At 52.0% G+C, this 12,537-nt stretch overlaps 2 protein-coding genes across 2 annotated transcripts in view; both read left to right on the top strand.

Annotated features, from left to right (window-relative positions):
- The window catches only part of SYNE4 (spectrin repeat containing nuclear envelope family member 4), a 39,907-nt gene extending 35,801 nt beyond the window's left edge, over positions 1–4,106 (top strand). Inside the window, 3 exon segments of the mRNA XM_033158622.1 lie at positions 1,129–1,281; positions 2,371–2,432; positions 3,834–4,106. Coding sequence (XP_033014513.1) covers positions 1,129–1,281; positions 2,371–2,432; positions 3,834–4,068 — 450 coding nt within the window. The 3' untranslated portion in view covers positions 4,069–4,106.
- A 4,937-nt stretch (positions 4,107–9,043) lies between these two features.
- Positions 9,044–10,913, top strand: LOC117052097. Its single transcript, XM_033158821.1, has one exon. It carries the CDS (start codon positions 9,044–9,046, stop codon positions 10,877–10,879), a length of 1,836 nt encoding a protein of 611 aa, XP_033014712.1. The 3' UTR covers positions 10,880–10,913.
- Positions 10,914–12,537: the final 1,624 nt, after the last annotated feature.

Genomic DNA, 12,537 nt, shown 5'->3' with positions numbered 1-12,537 from the left:
AAAGGGGGTGTTGAAAGGACCCCGCTCAGCAGCTGATCAGCAAGAGATCGGGAGAGAGATAAGAGTCCCGGCTCCCTTTCAGCCCCGCCCTCCATTGTTGAATGTGCTGCAGAGGGAGGTTGTTTGTTTCCCCAGAGACATGGGACTGGCTGATTAGATTATCCCTCTGGAAACTGTAGAAACGGCTCCCTTTCCTTTAGAAGCTGCAGAAATGTGAGTTGAACCCCATAAAAACGGGGCTTTTCCTCTTTGCTTTTCCACCTTTTGCAAAAGGAGCTTTGCTTTTCCCCCTTTGCAAAAAAAGCTGCAAAACTTTTAGCTGATCCTCAAAAAACAGGGCTTTTCCCTTTGCCAAAAAAGCTGCAAAACTTTTAGCTGATCCTCAAAAAAACAGGGCTTTTCCCTTTGCAAAAAAAGCTGCAAAACTTTTAGCTGATCCTCAAAAAAACAGAGCTTTTAGAGGAAAACCAGAATAACGAGGTGCGCCCTATGGAGCAAAAAATACGGTATATTGGGTGCAGGAATCTACTGCTCCATCTGCTGCGCCTTCTCGGCACCAGGCTTCTCCAACCTGGTACCCTCCAACCTCTTTGGACGGCAACTCCCATAACTGTGCAGGCTATGGGCTGATGGGAGCTGTAGTCCAAAACATCTGGAGGGGCACCGGGTTGAGTAAAGATGGTGCACACCAGTGTTTCTCAAACTCAAGTCCACAACGCCCACCATCCTTGACCACTCAACTCACTAGCTGGGGATGGTGAGAGTTGTGGTCCAACAACAGCTGGGGACTCAGGTTTGAGAAATATTGGTGTACACTGGTGGTCAGTGGCTGTCCTGGGTTTTAGCCTTTCCCATCTTGGCCCTACCTGGAGATGCCAGGGATGGAACCCAAGGCCTTCTGCATGCCAAGCAGATGCTCCAAATAACAGGGGAAGAGCCCACCGCTTCTTGTTACAGCACATCCTTCGCATGGAGAAGGTCCCAGATTCAGTCCTGGGCAATAAATCCTCTGCCTGGAACCCTGGAGAGCTGCTGCTGCCAGCCTGTGTAGCCAACACTGAACTTAATGGACCAAAGATCTGGCTCCATATAGGGCAGCACCTTATAATCTTACGGTCCACTCTGTAGGTCACTGGGACTTGTGGGCATGTCCCCCTACCTGTCCTAGATCTGCAATTCCCAGTGCAATCCCAGGCAAGCGGGAAACAACCAAAGAGGCAGAGGTCACAGCAACGGGCGAGAAAGAAAACTCGGCCGACCCCAGCCAGCAACGTTGGGCAGGTAAGCAACTGATAGGTTGGGCAACACCGGGAAATGAATCCCTGGATCCTTGTGGCTTCGCTGCCTTGGGCTGCAACCGAGAAATGAATGGTTGGAGATCCTGAAGCTGTAAGGAATGCACTTCTGAGCATGTGTAGAGTGCTTTCTTTGGGGGGTTATATTGGACAACCTCCAGCCACTTCCACCCCTCTGGATTTAGGAGGCCCATTGAGCTTGTGCTTCCTGCCGGACTTTAGCCCTGGCGGCATCTCCTTGCAATATACAGTGGCCCCTTGGTTCTCAAACAACTTGGAACCCAAACACTGCAAACCCAGAAGTAAGTGTTCTGGTTTGTGAACTTTTTTCGGAAGTCAAATATGCTCAGTTTTGAGTGCCACACTTCCGTTTTGAGTGTTATGCTGAGGACTGTCTGCTTCTGCTGTTTGTTTTTTGTTTTTGTGACTGTGTGGAACCCAGTTCAGCTACTGATTGATTGATTGATTAATTAATTGTGTGACTGCAGTACATTGCTTATTGCTTTCATTTTATGGATCAATGGTCCCGTTAGATAGCAAAATTCATGTAAAATTGCTGTTTTAAGGGGTTGTTTCCAAAAGTCTGGAACGGGTTAATCTGTTTTGCATTACTTTCTATGGGAAAGCGCGCCTTGGTTTTGGAACGGACTTGCAGAACGGATTAAGTTTGAGAACCAAGGTACCGCTGTAAATGAAGGCAAACCAACCATGGCCCCAAATCTCTCCTGCCACCAATGAAAACCAATAAACAAATAGAACAAGAACCTGCCCTCTTGGGAGGTTTGAACAGATTTGTTGTTGTTGTTCAGTCGTGTCCGACTCTTCGTGACCCCATGGACCAGAGCACGCCAGGCACGCCTAACCTTCACTGCCTCTCGCAGTTTGGCCTAACTCATGCCAGTCGCTTCGAGAACACTGTCCAACCATCTCGCCCTCTGTCGTCCCCTTCTCCTTGTGCCCTCCATCTTTCCCAACATCAGGGTATTTTCCAGGGAGTCTTCTCTTCTCATGAGGTGGCCAAAGTCTTGGAGCCTCAGCTTCAGGATCTGTTCACTCTCTGTGTCTGTTTTCATAGATCTGCAAGAAGGATCACCTCAACTCCCGATCAGCAGAAATCGCAGTCACCATTGAGCAGGGGTAAGAGAGCTTCCCTCCAATTTGACAGAGACATCTCTCTGCGCTTCATGATAGGGGTGGGCAGCTGGTCGGCCTTGGAGCCGAATCTGCTATGATTCTGATGGCTCCAACCCTGAGAGGCCAAAGAGGCCTTAGTTGGTCTCTAAGGTGCTACTGGAAGGATTTTTTAAAAAAATTATTTTGTTTAAACTACGGCACACCAGCACGGCTGCCTACCTGTAACTAGTCGAAACAAAATAAAAAATAAAAAAAATTCCTTCCAGTAGCACCTTAGAGACCAACTAGGTTTGTTCTTGGTATGAGCTTTCGTGTGCTGTGGAAGTCTCACCCTGGCCATCACCTCTTTAATCTTCTACCCTCCGGCAGGAGATATAAAGTATAATCAGCCGTACCAACAGGCTAAAAAATAACTTCTATCCATGGGCTGTTAGACTGTTGAACGGAAAATAACATAGCGAAATTGACTTGCGAGGTGGTGTGTTGTTCGATAAGAGATTGAGTGTGTTTTTTTGGGGGGGAGGCTCGTTTAATTTCATTGTACAGTGGTCCCTCGCGTTGCATACGCTTCAGGTTACAGACTCCGTTAACCCAGAAATAACGCTTCAGGTTAAGAACTTTGCTTCAGGATGAGAACAGAAATCGTGCTCTGGCGGCGGCAGTGGGAGGCCCCATTAGCTAAAGTTGGTGCTTCAGGTTAAGAACAGTTTCAGGTTAAGAACAGACCTCCGGATCGAATTAAGTACAGGTGAAACTTGAAAAATTAGAATATCGTGGAAAAGTCCATTTATGTAAGCAATTGTTTTCATTAGCTACTGGAGTTTAATATACGAGATAGACTCATGACACGCAAAGCGAGATACATCAAGCCTTTGCTGGTTATAATTGTGATGATTATAGCGCACAGCTGGTGAAAACCCCAAAGTTGAGATTGTTAATTTGGGGTTCTCACCAGCTGTACCCCATAATCATCACAATGATAAGAAATAAAGGCTTGGCATATCTCGCTTTGCATGTCATGAGTCTATTTCATATACTGTTTTAGTTTCACCTTTTAAGTTGAATTACTGAAAGAAATGAACCTTTCCACGATATCCTAATTTTTCGAGTTTCACCTGTATGTAACCAGAGGTACCACTGTACACAGGTTATACAATAATTATACAGTTACAGGTGGGTAGCCGTGTTGGTCTGCCATAGTCAAAACAAAATCGAAAATTCTTTCTAGTAGCACCTTAGAGACCAACTGAGTTTGTTCCTGGTATGAGCTTTCGTGTGCATGCACACGAAAGCTCATACCAGGAACAAACTCAGTTGGTCTCTAAGGTGCTACTAGAAAGAATTTTCAATAATTATACAATTATTATTAATAATAATATCTGAACCATTTGCTTGTCCTTCCAGATCCAGCCTCCAACAGCCTCCGATCATCTCCTGCCTCCGAACCCAGAAGCTCCCCAGACTCCCCGCCATGTGGAACAGGACAATGATGCTCCTGAGCGCCAGCCTGCTGCTGCTGCTGCTGTTCCTGGCCAGCCCCTTTCCTCTGTACCCCTCGGAGCTCTCCTGCCTCCAGGAAAACGGCTACTCCAGGTCCTTCCACCTCATGCTCACTTACAGTGGGCCACCACCCACTTAGCAGGCAGGGAGTGCTGCAGCCTGGACTCTTCGTAACGCATGGGGCCAGACAGAAGAAAGTTGTCTCTGGCAGTTCCGCAGGCTCTTCCTCCAGCGGGTTCCAGAGTCTGGTCCTGCAGTGCAGTGCCCCGCTGCAACTGCTCAGAGATGGGCTGTAGCACCTGGCGAGAGGAGAGAGAGCGTTTCTCTCCCCCCCCCCACCCAAGTGTTCAATTATTACTTGTTAACACAAATATTCACTGTTAGGCCTATCCTCCTCCACTCATTTAACTGTCCTTAAAAAAGAAGAAACTTGTGCCCAACTAGGTGTGCCCCATACGTTTGCGGCACATTCCCTTCCTCCAAGAATCCTGGGAACTGTAGTGTGCACCTCACAGGACTACAGTTCCCAGCACCCTTAGCAAACTGCTATACCCAGGATTCCTGTGTTTGGGTGTGCTTTCAATGAATGGTGTGTACACAGCCTCTCTTCCACTCGGCACAGAGTCACAGAAGTCAAGGAACCTGTGTTAGCCATCCCCGTTAACTTAGTGTGTCTGCGTACCTCACCCTGAGGCCAGGAGTTCCGTAGATCGCAGGTGGCTGCTTTTTGAAACGTAGGACCTTAGATGGCAATTCTGGCAACCTCTGCTCTTTCTTTGCTGTGTTCCACCAAGCCACGCTCCCTCACTGGATGTGTCCGGGCGGCCTTTTCTGCAGAACATTTTGCTGCCACAAACTTTGCTTGAACATGAACAAGCCAGTGCCCAGCAGGCGGCCACAGAAAAGATCCACCTCCTGCCTTCAGAGAAGCCAGAGGCCACCAGAACCAACCAAGCACATGTTATGACCCCTTCCTGCAACTACCCCTTCTTTAATATATTTGGCATCAGAGGTTTTCTAATAAAGAGGAGAAAAAGAGGTCTGGGGTTTGTTTGCCGGACTTCCATTCCATCCCACCTTAGGATCATCTCCTCCTACCAATCCCTCCTCCATTCCCACGTTCCTGCAAGACGCGTGAATCCCCTTCCAGCAGCCAGGTCGCTGTGGAAATCGGTGGGGTGCCTGCGTGCCACTAGCCCCTTCCTACAGGCCGCGAAGGAGAGCGAGGGCACGTGGCGCCCGCCTGCGTGTCACGCGGGAACGTGTGAAGGGCGCCTTCCCGTGCGCGGGCGCGGGCGCCCGGGGGCTCCCTCCAGATGTCGCCGACGGGTGGTGTGCGTCGGAGGCTCCTCCGCGCGGCCGGAGCAGGGAGAGACTCGGTCCCGGCGCAGAGCCCGGTAGGCGGCGAGGCTCCCCCCGGGTACGTGCGGATGGAAGGAGGAGGGGCTCCTGGGAAGGAGAAGAAAGAGGAGTTGGCGGTGCCCGACTTTGCTTCTGCCGCCGCCGCCGCCGCAAGGCTGGCACGGATGCTCCGCCAGCCGAGCGCGATCTGGGCATCAGCTGCGCATCAGTCAGGTAAAGGGGATGCAGTGCGATCGCTGGGGGGGGGGGGAGGGAGGGAGGGGGGAGTAGATCCAGCTGGGGAGAGGGGAGATGAAGGTCACCTCTGGAGGGTGGGGGTTCCCCATGCAGCAGCAGCAGCAGCAGGCAGGGCCAGGATGCCACCACGAGCATCTTTGCGCACACCCGGTTTGGGGCTGGTGCGCGCACGGACCCAGCTGCCTTGCAGAGTCCTTGGGAAGCAAGGACTAAGTTAGGTGGCATGGTTGGAGGCGGAGGAGTCAAGCGGGGGGGGGGGGGGAAGGACCCTTACTCGTGACCCCACCCCCCCGCCTTACAACCCCCAGAGAGGACGGAAGCTGCACGGCCCGGTTGCTACCTTCTCTCCCCCCACAGCCGCGCTCTGTGCACGCACCCTCCCCCCCCCCAAGATTAAAGGACTCGGCGAGGGGTGGGGGGAAGGTTGCAAATCGAGGTGCCAGATTCCCACAGACAGCCCCCCCCCCCATTCTCAGGCACCGCCTTAGGCACTCTAGGGCTGATGGGATTTGTAGTTCAAAGCACTAGATGTCTCCAGGTTGGTGAATCCGTTTTTAAGTCTGTTGCAGGAATCTTTCGGGCACACATGGGGCTTGAACGCATAACCCTGAGATTAAGAGACCCATAGTTGACCGACTGAGCTATCCTGGAGGCTTTTTGAAAGTCATAAAAAAATATTACTATTGATAGTTATTGTTTTGAGGTTTTTTGTGTGTTTTACAATCAAGAGCTATATGCATTTTATTAAATAAAGCAAAAAAAATTTAAATTCGTCAGTCAAGCACCAGAAACTTAATCGTGGATTCGCATCCTATGATGGGTAAAATATTCCTGCCTTGTAGGGGGTTGGACTAGATGACCATAGAGGGCCCTTCCAGCTCTACAATTTTATGGTTTTATTAAATAGGGCTGTGATAAGGTATACCAGGAGCAATTGGCCTGCTTGGTTTTGTTGGAAGCCACCTTCTGGGGGCTTTTATGAGCTCAAAACCTTACATATACTGCAATTGTGGAGTTAGAAGGACCCCTAAGGGTCATCCAGTCCAACCCCCTGCAATGCAGGAATATGCAGCTGTCCCATGCGGGGATCGAACCTGCAACTTTGGCGTCAGCAGCACCACGCTGTAACCAACTGAGCTATGCATGCACCTTGTCTTCCAACAAAATATTCCCCGGGGGCAGCTTGTGTTTGCAAAGTGGCGAGGCAGAGATGACTCTCTGCGCATGCTCAGAAGTGTGCTTGCTGGTTTCCAAGGGCTCGAATCAGGCCATCCTAATCCTTCAAGAATGAGCACAAATGCAAGGTCTCTTCCCCCCCCCTCCCGCTCGCTCAATCTCTTGCTGAGCTCGGCCTTCTTCAATATGAGCAGAGCCATAAGGATGGCTGAGCAATGTTCTCCGGCTTGCTAGAAAAACATCTGGGGATTCTGGAGAGATGTTTTGCAGAACATTTCACTGCCACAAGCTCTGTGCCAGTGGAGGGAGCCGGCAAAAGGCCAGAAATAGACGCGGCTCCCGGATTTGCAGAAGGAAAACGAAGCCCAGCCGTCAAGGCGAAACAAAACGTACGCAGGGTGGGTTTGGCCTCTTCGTCTCAAGCAGCAACAGCAGGATTCCTAGGAGGGGGGTGGCTTCTGAAGAGAGGTGGAGGGGCGCCGGAGCGCAAGAAGTCAAGTGGCTTCAAGCACTGGTCTCATGGACTGGTTTGATGCAGAGGAAAGGTTGCGGGAATGTCCAGGGATGCAGGAGAGGATATATTGTTTAAGATATCCTATTCCAACTTGTGTTTACAAGTTCAACAATATCAACAGTGTACATTCCCCTTTTAAACACACACAGCGGATGCGTTGCTCAGGTTCACTAAAACCCCTATAATGATACTGTCCTGGTATTTCCCCCTTATTCCCCCTTAAAAGATAAGACACGACAGTTTTCTATAAAGGTATAAAAAGTTTACTTACAGACATCCTGTTCACAATAGGATCCCAGAAGGCAGACGTTAACTTAGAAAAAGTAACATACTTCTTGGAGACTGTTCCATAGGGGAGATAGCTCCTTTTGTCGTCTCTTGGCTGGCATCTTTAGCTAAGCAGATGTTGCTTGCTTGAAGAGCGAAGTCAAGAGAGAGAGATGGCGCCTGGCCCTTTTGCTTTTGTTACCTGCACACAGGTGAGGCCACACTCCCCTCCAGTCACATGTAGAGGAAGTCTGTCCCAGCCCAGGAGAAACAGGAAGTTCCGACTGGCTGGACCAAACATCCCCTTCTTATGTCCACTCTAGGGATGTTGTACTTGATTGCTCTTGTGTTTCACATCCCACAAAGGTGGGAAGAAGAGGCTGGGGAGGTGGTGGGACAGTGATGAGCGATCAGAGGGAGAAGAGGGAGCAGACGGGGAGGAAGTGGTGTTGGGAGCTGGAGAGGCAACGGGGCTTAGTGAGCAGGAAGAGGCTGTGGCAGAGAGCAGTCCAGACTCAGAGGCTGGAGAGGAGAGGGGGCCAAGAGGCAGAGATGGGTCAGGCTAATGAAGAGTCACAGGGATCTCCCCCTCCTGCTGCGACAAGCTCCCTTCCCGGCTGGTCTCCCACGACCAGAAGAGGCATGAAAAGGGCGGAGGAGAGGTTGGCTGCACGCAGGCGCAGTCTCTGATTGCTTGGGGAAACAGGGGCTTTCAGTCTCGGCAACTGATCCATGGGGCAAGACCTGCGGGGAATGAGTTGCTGCACTCATTAGGCCCGACACTTCTTTGCAGACCACGCTTTTGCTAATAGAGAGTTAACTCCAACTTGCACAGTGTGATTTACTGCTGGCTCGTCCGTGATCATTGGAGAAGGAGCCCATCTTGGATCCTGAGCATCATTTGTGCAAGCAGGAGGTCCCAGCATGTTCAGGTCTAGAAATGCGCTCTTTCTGAAGACGCCAGGGATTGAAGTGAGAACCTTCCAAAGTCAGTCTATCTGCCCCAAAAAGGGGGCTTTGTGGGGAATCCCCAGTCGGCTCGCCACTCAGGGTATGTGCAGCCGTCCCCCAGAATAATCACGTTCCTCCAAAACTGGCTGTATAATTTTTCCAATTATTTGTTCAGCGGACATGTTTATTTTGTGTGTGTGTCGTTCTGCAGGAAGCCTGGCAAAGGAATGCTCCCTCGTGCTCCCAAGGCTTTTCTACACCCACATGAGAAAAAGCAGAGCCTGCGGACGCGCTGCAGATGGGAATATAAATTTTGGCAGGGAGATATACCTGATGGAGGAACACACAAAAAAAACCTGTTGGCAGCAGTTATTTGAAGAAGAAATATGTGAGTTTGGATACCTGCTGCAGCTTGGATTAAGAGCCATGAAGTTTTGAAGGAGGCTGACCACAGATGGAGGCAAGCGAGCCGAGAAACGCTGAGGACTAGAAACACCAGCAGCATCAAAAATTTTTTTTTTTTTAAAAAAAACAAACAAACCATCCAGGTAAAGCAAAGGGGAGCAAGGGACAAAAATAAATCGGAGCTCCAGGAAAGGAACAAAATATGCAGACCTCCCCAGAGAGGATAACAGAGGCCCACCTTGCATTATCTTGTGAGACCAACCAACCAACTTCGCTGGGAGGGGAAGTGTCAAGAAAGAGCCTGATTTCAAGACCTTCTCCAGGGCCTGCAAGAAAACCTGAGGGGGGAGAACAGTATCCCTCAGGAAGGGCTTTCTTCAAGGGGAGGTGCCCGTTCTGGATGAAGAGGAAAGGGGCTGCCAATCCCCCCCAGGGACAGGTGACCCCCAAGAGCCGCCTCTGCATGGAGGCCACTCACGAGAGCCCCATCCAAGCTGTCCGGAAGCCGGCCACGCGGGAGGACGCCCGAGGGCTGGACTCCGACGAGGAATCCGTGCGAGGGGGAAACGGCACCTCCCTCCTCAGGAACCTCCTGTGCCTGAAGAAGACGCCCGGTGGCCCAGAGGCATCACCGGCCCAAAGGGCGAGAGTCAGGTGCGGGCCTGTGGCCGCCCTCAGCAGAACCGCCGACCCGCAAGGGGAGTCTCCTCTGAGGTGGAAGCCCGGAGCTAAGGCCCAGAGCCCAGCAGAGGCCAGCTCCATCGCGGAGACAGATGTGGCAGATACAGTGGACAGGTTTGTCGGGTGGTGGGCGAAGCCATGGAGAGCTTTCAGGGCCATGCTGAGATGCAGAGCCAAGAAAAGGTCGGTTCTCCCAGAGAACGAGAGAAGTCCCAAGGCGGCGGAAGGAAGGGGTATTCGCCTCCCCGCAGAGCCCGAAACCTCGCCCATCGCCAGGGTGGATGGATCCCCCCGTTTTTCAGCCACGGAGGACAAAACTCTTGCATCCGACGCGGGTGAAACTCACGGCCCCCAAGAGGAGGGTGAAGGCGACCGCCTGAGCTCAAGGTGTGGGCTGGAGATCCACGGGCGGGCAGAGGACGATATTTCGGACCCCGCGACTGAACGGGAAGTCGACGAGCTCTGCACTTTCTTGAGCGAGGGAAGGAGGCCTGGGGATGAGAGTCGAGGCCACAGGGGCGTTTTTGAGTGGAGGGGTGCTTGCCACCTTCCTGGGGGGAACGGAGTAGAGGCGGGAGACGTCGCAGACCGGGACCCTGAGCCGGGGGACTACGGGTACTGGGCCGAGGCATCGGACGGAGAGCAACAGGCTCTCGCCGATCTCGCCGAGAACCCAGGAGGACAGGGCATGGTGATGGCGACGGGAGATCTGGGCTGGCTGGACACCGAGTTCCCGGCAAGCCCGGTGGTTGGGATGGGTGGGCCGAAGGAAAAGCGGGGAAGGGATGTTTCTGCTGCAAGCAATCCCGAAAGCCAAGCGACTGGAGGAGGGAACGGGCGTGTGGCAGACACCGGCAGAGAGAACCAACACATCCGCCAGGAAGTGCTGCAGCATCTCAGCAGCTGCTCAGTTCCTCCGCCAGCCTCAGAACCCGGCAGAAGCGATGCTCTGAAACCAGACCCTTATGGCGCTCCTAGGGCCTACATCGCGGAGGAAGAAGAAGGGGAGACATCTCCCGGCTTCCCACAGACCCTGCCGACCCCCCTGGAGCCGTCTCCCTCTTTTCCACCCAGAGGGCAAGGACTTCCGGAGGGGCCACCCCCACCAAGGCCGTGCGAGGACGGAGGAAGGGAAGTCTGCCAAAGGAGAGGGAGCTCCGGGCGGAAGCTGCCATCGTCCACGGAGGAGGAGGAGGAGGAAACCGTGCCAGAGCCGGGAGAGGCGGGCGACAAGCAGCGGCTCTACCTGGCTGCGGTGGAGATCGTGGGCGCCGCCATCGACGCCGCAGCAGATCAGCTGGCAAAGGCGGCCGAGCGGGAGCAAGGAGAGATGGGGTCCAGCAGAGAAGTTCCTTGAGGTCCCCGTTCCTGGGGGGAGCCGAGAACCCTGCATGCAATATTCACCAACCTGGTGCCCTCCATATATTTCCGAGTACAGGAAGACCATGCTCCCCATCATTCTTCAGCTCTCCTGCCTGGCGCCGGTGGGAGTTGAAGTCCAAGACATTTGGGGGGCACCAGGTTGACAACGCATGCTTTAAAGGCTTGGGTTCAGGGGCCAGGCCTGCGCCTCAGTTCCCCTACTGCCTTCACCAGCCTCCCCCCTCTTAATTCCTTAGTAACTTAATGGCACCCCCCCCCCATTTTTATTTTGAAAAGACCCTTTTATTCCAGAGCCTGTGGGCAAGAGGAATAGGAGCGAGGGACTGATGAGGTTTGACGTGTCAAAAATACAATTAAACCTGTTCCAATGAAGTTTCCGTCTGCTCGTTTGTACCTCGCCCTCTTGCAGGGAACATAGGAAGCTTCTACTGAGTCAGACCATTGGTCCATCCAGCTCAATGCAGACTGCACGGGTTGGCAGCAGCTCTCCTGGGTTTAAGCAGGGAGGAGGCTCTCTCTCTCAGCCCTACGTGGAGATGCTAAAGGGGATTGGACCTGCATGCAAAGCAGATGCTCTAACCACTGAGCGACAGTAGCCCTCAACCCAAACTGGGCGTGCTGTATCTTTCGCTCCATAGGGCGCACCGGACCAAAGGGCGCACCTCGTTTTTAGAGGAGGAAACCAGAAAAAAAATATTTTTCTGGTTTTCCTCCTCTAAAAGCCCTGTTTTTTTGAGGATCAGCTAAAAGTTTTGCAGCTTTTTTGGCAAAGGGAAAAGCCCTGTTTGTTTGTTTTTAGGATCAGCTAAAAGTTTTGCAGCTTTTTTTTGCAAAGGGGGAAAAGCAAAGCTCCATTTGCAAAGGGGGAAAAGCAAAGAGGAAAAGCCCCGTTTTTATGGGGTTCAACTCACATTTCTGCAGCTTCTAAAGGAAAGGGAGCCTTTTCTACAGTTTCCAGACAGATATTCTAATCAGCCAGTCCCATGTCGCTGGGGAAACAAACAACCTCCCTCTGCAGCACATTCAACAAAGGAGGGCGGGGCTGAAAGGGAGCAGGGACTCTTATCTCTCTCCCGATCTCTTGCTGATCAGCTGCTGAGCGGGGTCCTTTCAACACCCCCCTTTCTCTTTGTAAAATAAAAAGCATGATCCTCTTTTGGCCATTGGGCAATTCAGCTCCAGGGACCACCATTCGCTCCATAAGATGCACAGATATTTCCCCTTACATTTTAGGAGGAAAAAAGTGTGTCTTATGGAGCGAAAAATATGGCATGTTGTGACACATATTTTTTGGAGGGTGGGGTGGGGAGTCCAGAATGAGGTACAGGACTCTCTGTTGAGCCCAGGATCTGCTGTCTTCTCACCTGAGACTTTTTAGAGGTGCTGTGTGACAAAACCCTGGTGCCTTCTGCACTCAAAGCAGCTGCTCTCCCGGTGAACCTCTTCCCCTTCTCCCCAACCCGCGGGGAACGCAGCACGCACACGCACACACATATGCACTTTTTGTTCCTTTTTTTTTTAATAGGGCTGCATAAAAACTCACACAGCTTTCCCTCCCCAAAGATGTATGTACAATTTCAAAAATAAATAAAAGGGTTTATCTGAGAAGAAATCTCGACATTCCCTCCCCAC

Source organism: Lacerta agilis, chromosome 8 (genome assembly GCF_009819535.1).
Source record: "Lacerta agilis isolate rLacAgi1 chromosome 8, rLacAgi1.pri, whole genome shotgun sequence".
In the NCBI taxonomy this organism is placed as follows: Eukaryota; Metazoa; Chordata; class Lepidosauria; order Squamata; family Lacertidae; genus Lacerta; species Lacerta agilis.
The sequence above is the reverse complement of the archived record's forward strand: the minus strand, read 5'-3'. Positions and strand labels throughout refer to the sequence as shown.